The sequence below is a fragment of the Seriola lalandi genome, unplaced genomic scaffold, assembly GCF_002814215.2.
Source record: "Seriola lalandi dorsalis isolate HSWRI2012SDOR001 ecotype SW California unplaced genomic scaffold, Sedor1 jcf7180002054516, whole genome shotgun sequence".
Classification (NCBI taxonomy): domain Eukaryota; kingdom Metazoa; phylum Chordata; class Actinopteri; order Carangiformes; family Carangidae; genus Seriola; species Seriola lalandi.
Window position 1 is genome coordinate 687,607 of NW_019525069.1, and position 10,238 is coordinate 697,844.

Sequence of the window (10,238 nt, forward strand, 5' to 3'; positions counted from 1 at the left end):
TATTATAGTATGACCTTTTTATAACATTTTTGTCTTGTTATACTATGACAGGCACTTTTCATGCCTTACTATACTATGCCGTTTTTCTGTCTTACTATATTGCAACGTTTTGATACTTTTATACCGACTATGAAGTTTTTATGCCTTATTGTAGTATGAGCTTTTTATGATATTTTTGTCTCGTTATACTATGACATTTTTATACCTTTATACTTACTATGAAGATTTTGTGATGTATTATACTATGACGTTTTTATGCTTTATCGTAGTATGACCTTTTTATCTTGTTATACTGTGACATTTTTATGCCATACTATACTGTGACGTTCTTATGACGTTTTCATGTCATACAATACTATGACATTTTTATGCCTTATTATAGTATGACCTTTTTGTCTTTTTATATTGTGACATTTTTATGCCCTACTATACTATGACATTTTTTTGACGTTTTTATGCCTCACTATACTATGACATTTTTCTGTCTTACTATAGTATAACGTTTTTATACCTTTATACCTACTATGAAGATTTTATGATGTATTATACTATGACGTTTTTATGCCTTATTGTAGTATGACCTTTTTATGACATTGTTACGCCATATTATACTATGACATTTTCCTGACCTTTTAATGCCTTACTATACGATGACGCTTTTTATGGCTTACTATACTATGACGTTTTTATGCCTTATTATAGTATGACGTTTTTATGATGTATTATACTATGACATTTTTATGCCTTATTATAGTAAGACGTTTTTATACCTTTATACCTACTATGAAGATTTTACGATGTATTATACCATGACGTTTTTATGCCTTATTATAGTATGACGTTTTTATGATGTATTATACTATGATGTTTTTATGCCTTATTGTAATATGACCTTTTTATGCCATACTATACTATGACATTTTTATACCTTTATACTTACTATGAAGATTTTGTGATGTATTATACTATGACGTTTTTATACTTTATCGTAGTATGACCTTTTTATCTTGTTATACTGTGACATTTTTATGCCATACTATACTGTGACGTTCTTATGACGTTTTCATGTCATACTATACTATGACATTTTTCTGACCTTTTTATGCCTTACTATACTATGACGTTTTTATGCCTTATTATAGTCAGACGTTTTTATACTTTTATACCGACTATGAAGTTTTTATGCCTTATTGTAGTATGAGCTTTTTATGACATTTTTGTCTTGTTATACTATGACAGGCACTTTTCATGCCTTACTATACTATGACGTTTTTCTGTCTTATTATACGATGACATTTTTATACCTTTATACTTACTACGAAGATTTTGTGATGTATTATACTATGACGTTTTTATGCTTTATCGTAGTATGACCTTTTTATCTTGTTATACTGTGACATTTTTATGCCATACTATACTGTGACGTTCTTATGACGTTTTCATGTCATACTATACTATGACATTTTTCTGACCTTTTTATGCCTTACTATACTATGACATTTTTATGCCTTATTATAGTATGACCTTTTTTTCTTTTTATATTGTGACATTTTTATGCCATACTATACTGTGACGTTCTTATGACGTTTTCATGTCATACTATACTATGACATTTTTTTGACGTTTTTATGCCTTACTATACTTTGACGTTTTTAATGCCTCACTATACTATGACGTTTTTCTGTCTTATTATAGTATGACGTTTTTATACCTTTATACCTACTATGAAGATTTTATGGTGCATTATACTATGACGTTTTTATGCCTTATTGTAGTATGACCTTTTTATGACATTGTTACACCATATTATACTATGACATTTTCTTGACCTTTTAATGCCTTACTATACGATGACGCTTTTTATGCCTTACTATACTATGACGTTTTTATGCCTTATTGTAGTATGACGTTTTTATGATGTATTATACTATGACGTTTTTATGCTTTATCGTAGTATGACCTTTTTATGACATTTTTATCTTGTTATACTGTGACATTTATATGCCATACTATACTGTGACATTCTTATGACATTTTCATGTCATACTACTATGACATTTTTCTGACGTTTTTATGCCTTGTTATAGTATGACCTTTTTGTCTTGTTATACTGTGACAGGCACTTTTTTGCCTTACTATACTATGACGTTTTTCTGTCTTATTATACTACGATGTTTTTATACCTACTATGAAGATTTTATGATGTATTATACTATGACGTTTTTTTTTATGACCTTTTTATGACATTGTTACGCCATAATATACTATGACATTTTATGCCTTATTATACTATGACATTTTTATGCATTATTATAGTATGACCTTTTAATACCATACTACACTATGCTTTTTTTTGCATTAGTATAGTTATGTTTTTATGCATTACTATGATTTTTTTTTTTTTTTAAGTATACTTTTTGGGCTTTTTATGCCTTTATTTGACAGTATAGTGGAGAGAGACAGGAAATGGGGAGGCAGAGAGAGAGGGGGAATGACATGCAGCGAAAGGACGTCCGATGCGCGATTCGAACCGGGGCCAACTGCAGCGAGGACTGTAGCCTCTACACATGGGGCGCCGGCTTAGACCACTACGCCACACGACGCCCCACTACTATGATTTTTTTTTTTTTTTTTTTTAAAACAAGATATTATGCTGATGTTTTTATGATGTATTATATTATGCCTTTTAATGCTTTATTATAGAATTACCTTTTTTCTGACTAGCTTTGATGTTTTTCATGCCTTACTACAGAATGACCTTTTTATGTGTTACTATAATATGCCTTACTGTAATAGGCATGTGTAGGACCCAAATGCAGCACACAGTACAACAAAAACAGTTTGTAGAGACTTATTTCTACCATGGCAGAAACTGGAGATGGCAAGTTAATCAAAAAAGTTAGAAATCTTCCTGGTAGACCTGGAGGCACTTGCTGAATGAGCCAGTACAGGAACATGCAGATGAAGTACAAAGTTACAAAAGCAGTTCTTGAGGTTGGAGATCAAAGGTTGAAGTGTTTACCAGGGTTCAGACAAAAAGGGCAAGGCCTTACTATACTATGACGTTTTCATGATGTATTGAACTATGACGTTTTTATGCCTTATTATAGTAAAGCATAAAAAGTGTCATAGCATAGTTGGGCATAAAAACTTCTCGTATAGTGAAGCATGTAAAATGCAAAGTTACTATACAATGACTTTTGTATGCCCTACTTTACACCTTACTATACTGTGACCTTTTTATGCATCACTAAAATATCACTTTTTATGCCTTACTGTAAAAGGCATGTGTAGGACCCAAATGCAGCACACAGTACAACAAAAACAGTTTGTAGAGATTAGACCATGACAGAAACTGGAGCTGGCAGGTTAATTAAAAAAAACTGTTAGAAATCTTCCTGGTAGACCTTGAGCTCTGGCTGAATGAGCCAGCACAGGAACATGCAGATGAAGTCCAAAGTTACAAAAGCAGTTCTCAAGGTTAGAGACAGAAGGTTGAAGTGTTTACCAGGGTTCAGATGAAAAAGGCAAGTCAGGGACAAACAGGTTCAGCAACGGGAATCAGTCCAAGAAATGCTGGGGAGTCTTGCATGGAGAAAAGCGAACAACAATCTGGCAAAGAATGACTGGAAGGCTGGGGTTTGTATACTGGGTGAGTGTAATCAGGAGCAGCTGTGTGACCAGGTGAATGGAGTTGGCTTGATGAGGTGGCAGTGGCTAATGCAGGGTGGTGCAGGTGAACAGGGTGAAAGGAAAATTACTAACTGGGAGCTGGATGACAGGGAATGCCGAAGTGAGGCAGATGACATGAGATGCAGAACTGTGGCACATTCTATACTACACTTTTTATACCTTACATTTTTATGCCTTATTATACTATGATGTTTTCATGACGTATTGAAGTAAGGCATAAAAAAAAGTCATTAAAACATGGTAGTATAGTAGGGCATAAAAACATAGTATGATAAGGCATAAAAACATAGTATATTAAGGCATAAAAACATAGTATGATAAGGCATAAAAACATCATAAAAAGGTCATTCTATACTAAGGCATAAAAACGTCATAGTATATTAAGGCATAAAAACTTCATAGTATAGAGAGACATGTAAATTACAAAGTTACTATACAATGACTTTTGTATGCCTTACTATATGACGTTTTTATGATGTTTTTATGAATTACAATACTATGACATTCTCTTTCCCTCACTATAAGGGATAGTAAGGCATAGAAACGTCATAGTATATTAAGGCTTAAAAAAGTAATGAAAATGTCATAGTATAATAATGCGTAAAAAAACATCAAAAAAATGTAATGCTATAGTATGGCATAAAAAACGTCATAGTATAGTATGGCATAGAAATTTCATAAAATCATCATAGTATTGTAAGGCATAAAAACATTATAAAATATGTGTGAATATGTACTGTGACTGTGTACTGTGACGTATTATGATGTATTTTATGCCTTACCATATTATAATATTTTTATGCCTTACTATACTATGATATTTTTATGATGTTTTTTTACAACTTATAAGAAATAAAAATATCATAAAAAGGTCATACTATACTAAGGAATAAAAAACGTAATAGAAGGCATGCTAGAAGAAAAGGCAGGGGACCATCAAAGTCAACAGGATTCCTCAGCTGTGGATAACAAATATCTCCAAATCCATCTAATAGAGTGCTGAATAGAGAAACATTCCCCAGATAGCTAGGCTGCTAATAAAAATTGACAGTGTTATAGTCAGAAGATCTTCACTGACACTGAGTGAAAAATTAGTGTATGTTTTGCTACAGCATTATAATGTTTCAGTGAATTAGCAATTTGTGTGATAAATGTCCATTCAATTTTTTTTTGAATGGACGTATTTATTCTTTTAATAGGCTACATGTAATAGGCTAATTTCTGCTTCAGTCAAGATTGATATTGATTTCTTTAAGAAAAAAAATAGAATAAAAACAATATTTTAATGTGCAAGAAAAAAGCTTGTACACATTTATCAATATAAAAATATTTATTTTTATACAGTACATTCATTCATACACATATATTTCAAGTCACAAATATTTACACATTATAAAATGTACTGTATTTTAGGTTTTTGCCCCAATGGTAAACCTGGCACGTTAACATCATACTGACATACAAAACAGACTAATAACTGCTGGTCCATCGCTTCTCTAAATACTTTATGTTTTAAATAAGGAATTTAACACAATGCAGAGGTTACATCTTGGAAAAGAAATGATGGGTTTTAGACAGTTTAGGGCAAAATTTCAAGACAATGTCCTCTGCCAAACATCACCTTTAAAAGTGCATGATGAATAAAAAAAAACACCACATGTAAATACTGAAACCGTCACTTTGTGTATTTTCCCTTTTTTGTTGTCTACCAAATGAATGGTAGTTTTCATTCCCACAAGGCTGTAAAACAGTTTCATACATCCAATGCTGAAAGAGCTATCAGTGTCCTCTGAAGACCCTTAAAAGAGGATCATTGAAGTCTTTTGAGTCTCTCAGCACTGCAGTTTATCTATTCACATCACAGGCCGTTAGAAAACAAAGTGCATCCTCTGGAGTTTGAGGCATACATTTGGTTTTAGCAGAAGTACTCATTAGGTGGCCCCTCAGTCCTAGCTGTGGCCTCTGAGTCAACACTGGACCTCGCTGAAAGCAGCCTGTTGGATTCATCAGGGTTTAGCCTGGTCAGATACTCGCCCTCCATCCCTTTAGCTTTGGCCCCGGGGCCGAGGGTCTCAAACGTGACATATGAGTCCTGCATCTCCTTGGACTGCCGCCCCAGCAGCTTTTGGCAGCGCTTCTTTAGCGCCCCACAGCACACAATCAGTGTCAGGGGGACAGCAATAACGCACGCCACTGTTATCACCACTACATTAATAAGCTTCTGAGTGCCACTGGCACTGGCCGCCTCGTCTGTTGAGAAGATTACACACTGCTCCTTTTTCGGGATCAGGCCTTTGACGCAAACACAAGCAATGTACTTCGTCTTTGGCACAAGGCCGTCAATGGTTATCCGGTTCTTTCCAGCACTCACATTGATGCGACGCATGTCTCTCTCACCAAATACTGCATACAGGACACTGAATTCTGTGGTGTTTGTGGCTGTGGGGGCTCGCCAGTTCAGAGAGACAGTATGGTCGGTGTCACCAATCACCTTCACCGAGCGAACTACCCTTTTCTCTGGAGCCTGCTGCAATGATGAGGCGTTGGCCGCTAAGTTCAAAGCATCCTGCTCCACCTCCGTGGGCTTCTGGGGGTTTGTCACCTTGCCTCGTGCCTGAGAAACGCCGTCAGAGATGCTGTAGCTCTCAATCTCATACTTCCCAGTCACACCTTTGCCATTGAGAGGTTCGATGATGGGTTGTCCTGCTGTGGCTGTTGGTGGAGGAACATATCTGGCAATAAGCTTCTCCTGGTATGCTGCTCTTCCAATGCCACCAGGTTTCTTCCCTCTGTTTCGCTTAGAGACACCACCACCTGTCTCCTCTGACCGAAAGGAATCTGTGATCACCAAGGAGATGATGGCATCTGCAGTGCCCACAAAATTGGTTGCTTTGCACACATATTTCCCAGAGTCACGGTAGGAGACTGCAGGCACGCTCAGAATCGACCAAATGATGCCCTCCTTTGAAATCTCTTCCTGAACTGAAAAACACAAAAGCAGAAGTGCACAGAGTTAAGCAGATTGGCACAAAATGAATAACTTTAATCTCATTGATACTTTGACTTGGACAGAAATAGATACTGTTCTAATCTAAGCACATCTAAACTCACCGGTGCCATTCATTTTCTTGCCATCAGCGCGGCTCCAGGACAGCTCGGGGATGGGGACACCAACCGTGCCACAGCGCAGTAAGACATTGTTGCCCAGTGAGCTCCGAACACGAGCCACGGCTGTGTGCACCCGGGGGCCCTGGCACCTCTGCAGCTCCGCCTCGGTGAAAAGAACCCCTGACAGGCTCTCCGGATCAGCACACCTCAGCCTGGTGTCGACTAGTGCCACAGATGATGATGGGGACTTCTGAAATTGGACCAGATCGTACAGCCGGCAGTCACACAGCCACGGGTTGTCATGGAGGCCTGTAGAGGAAATAAAGTGTGTCAGTTACGACAAGAATTTTTTTTTTTCAACTCAGTATCCTCATATGAACTACTGCATCTTTACACAACACCTAGATCTTGCGGCTTTAAGTTGCAATAAATAGAATTAGTCTGACAACTTGACACACTGCACACAATAACTATAATTAGACTAATCCCTAACTCAGCTTTAAATGCATCTGGTGTCAAAGGAGTGGCATGCAAGGCAGCTTAAAAAGAATACTTTCCAGTATCTCAATATGTCACAGCTTGAGCCTCACCGAGAATTAGTTTGGAGGAATCAGTGTCCTGGGATGGCTTCACACTCAGCCACATTGTGAGAACGTCAGCAGGAACAGTTGTCATACTGTTGCTGGATAAGTCCAGATAGGTGATATTCTTAATGTACACGGTGGCTTCGATAGGGATGGTGGAGATCTTGTTGTTGTGCAAGTCAAGGAGCCTCAGGTTTGGCATATCAGTCAGAGACTCCCAGGGAAAGGAGGTGAGGGCGTTTCCGTCCAGCCTGAGCTCATCCAGGTTGTAAAGACCCCGAAAACTGTCAACATTCAGTAAATTCAGTGAATTGAAAGACATCCAGAGAAACTCCAGGTTGTTCAGGTAGTGGAAGTTGTTGCTAGAAATCCTCGTGATTGCTGTTTTCTCAATACGAAGCTTTGATGTGTCAGTGGGGAAATTTGGAGGGACCACAGTGATTTCTGGATCATTGCAAAGCACACTCCTGCAAGAAAAAAAAAAAAAAAGACAAATATTAAGTACAATATTACAGCTACTTTAAAAAATGTTTTTCAAATTTGTAGAAATGAATTTAGTAGCCAAACATTTTCTGTTTCACATGAAAATAATATAATTCAGTTTTTATTAGGAAAAACGTGGTAGCCTATTGTTCAGTAACAAGCAAAGGAGATTAAAGAGCAACTCCAAGTTAATCCTCCACTATACAGGGCGACTGAACATAAGAAAGCTACAGTAAAAATCTATTTTGCATGTAGTATGCATACATTAACAATTAATTTGTTAGTAATTGCTGTAGTCAATTTACCTTGCTTTTGATCCATCGCTTAATTTGTGGAAGAAGCAGCTGCACTGTGCAGGACAGGAACTAACCAAGAGAGGAAGAAAAACTAAAGCCAAACAAAAAGCAGCAGTAAAATGTCGACTCATTTTGTCTCCCGTGCGTTACTTAACGCTATGCAACTAAACTACTATTTAAAAAAAAAAAAAATAGGCGCAGCTACTTGGTCTAACGGGACCTCGGATGCATCGTTGTTGTCTTACAGGCTCACAGCTCCATACTGCTGCGACTGGTTTGAATCCTCAGATAAAAAGGATAGGCAGGGATTAGCGAAGGACTTGGGTTATTTTCATTCACACGATTAGGCTATTGCTTCCTGGAAGCTGATAGGCTGCATAGTTTTCACTCTCATTCTCAGGGAACTAGTTTCCAATAGTTGATTGGATGGTTAATTATGGACGCAACTAAATGTACACAACAGCTCCTAAATACAGGTGGATACAACAGGCCTGCTCTCAGGATAGAAAGCCTTATTTAAACTACATGTAGGGAACAATCATGCATATTATTTTTTTTATTAGTGAGGAATTCCTTGACAGTTTTAAATATCTTTTGTTTTTCATGCTGCCATACAATATACTCCTATGTAATATATAATATCCTCCCAAATGTTGGAGTAAACACTGTAACAGTGACAGTATATGGCCAAGTAGTCACAGAAACAACAGATTACAACTCTGACATGAAAGCACGTGGATGTCATGAAGCTGCAGCTTATTTTAACAAGGTTCTGGTTTTGTTACAGCTCCTCAAGCCGTGGTCATTTTTTTGGACATGTTGAATACGTTGATAGACTTATATTTTGATGATGGCTAGAACCTGGCAACAACTGACCACTAGATAGCAGTGGAGAGTTATAAAGGGTGTACAATGTATTGGGTTACTTGCCTTTTTGTCATTAGACCAAAACTTCAAACCAGATAAATGACTGATGTGTCACCCCATCCAGTAGATCAATGCGTATGAATAGTTTTTTGTATTTTGTGTAAAATTTGCCTTCCTATTTTATGTTTATACTTTCAGATTCACAAGGAAAGCATCATTTCCCAAACTAAATTATAATACACCATGGACTTCATCAGAGCCTATAAACACTCACTCGTTGTTTCCTCCTTCACAGATGCAAAGTCTTGCATTATGTGAGAATAATCTGCAATTTTTAATATTACTATTATATATTAATATAATACTATGTGTAATAATTTACTATAGTTAGCTGTGGATACATGTTGATATTCTGCATGTAATTGTGTGTTTGGGTGTGACAGACTTTGTGTGCTGATAGATATGTCACAGACTCTGAGGGTTTTTCACAGGTGCAGGGGTTTAAAGATGTCGCTGTGCGGCCAGGATTTCAAATCCTTTAATCCAGTCATCTCTCTGTCTCTCATTAATGCATCTTTGTTCTATTTCTTTCAGAAGGGTTGTCCCAGACATGACTAGAGAAAAACATCCAGCCCTGGCTGCACTTTCTCCCCATCTGGCCTCCAGTGGGACACATCTTGGATCAGGGATGGGGAAGGAGCTGATATATTGTCTCAAGGTACTTAATTCAAAAAAAAAAAGTATTTGAGTGAAATATTGAAAAAAACTAAACTTCCCATAACTGCAGATACAAAGTGAAATAAAACTAAAACCTTCATTTTGCATTTCCAGTTTGAGAAACATTGATTTACAGACCTTGGAGTTGATAACATTCGAGATTTATTTTACGTGACAACAGATTTATCCAGATCAACATCTAGTGATTTCAGTCATTAGATAAAAGTTAAAATATGTCCTTATAGTAGAGGAAAAGCAGAATGTCGCTGAAAATGGAAAACGCTGTAGTACCAGTGCTCAATTACTTCTCATTTCTTCTAATGTTTATCATTTGATACTTTGATGGGAATAAACAAAAAAAACTTTGTGCCAGTTGTTCATCTTTCGCCTGGTCCTCAGTCTGTGGCTGCAAATGCAATTTGCAACATTGAAACCTTTGTCTCATTGCAAAACCAGCAGATTATGATGCTGTAATTAAGTATTTGGCAAT

At 36.7% G+C, this 10,238-nt stretch overlaps 1 protein-coding gene across 1 annotated transcript; it reads right to left on the reverse strand.

Moving 5' to 3' along the window:
- Window positions 1–5,010: 5,010 nt before the first annotated feature.
- Window positions 5,011–8,396, reverse strand: lrit1b (leucine-rich repeat, immunoglobulin-like and transmembrane domains 1b). Its single transcript, XM_023413373.2, has 4 exons — window positions 8,174–8,396; window positions 7,392–7,852; window positions 6,805–7,110; window positions 5,011–6,675 (listed from the first exon to the last, which is right to left on the reverse strand). The coding sequence occupies exons 1-4, from the start codon at window positions 8,293–8,295 to the stop codon at window positions 5,609–5,611; spliced, it is 1,956 nt and encodes a 651-aa protein (XP_023269141.1). The 5' UTR covers window positions 8,296–8,396; the 3' UTR covers window positions 5,011–5,608.
- Between the last annotated feature and the right edge of the window lie 1,842 nt (window positions 8,397–10,238).

Coding starts and splice junctions, on each gene's coding strand:
- lrit1b (XM_023413373.2), bottom strand. CDS start 8,295: ATGAGTCGACATTTTACTGCTGCTTTTTGTTTGGCTTTAGTTTTTCTT. Junction 7,853..8,173: donor AGCGATGGATCAAAAGCAAG/GTAAATTGACTA, acceptor TTTTTCTTGCAG/GAGTGTGCTTTGCAATGATC. Junction 7,111..7,391: donor TTCCTCCAAACTAATTCTCG/GTGAGGCTCAAG, acceptor TTTCCTCTACAG/GCCTCCATGACAACCCGTGG.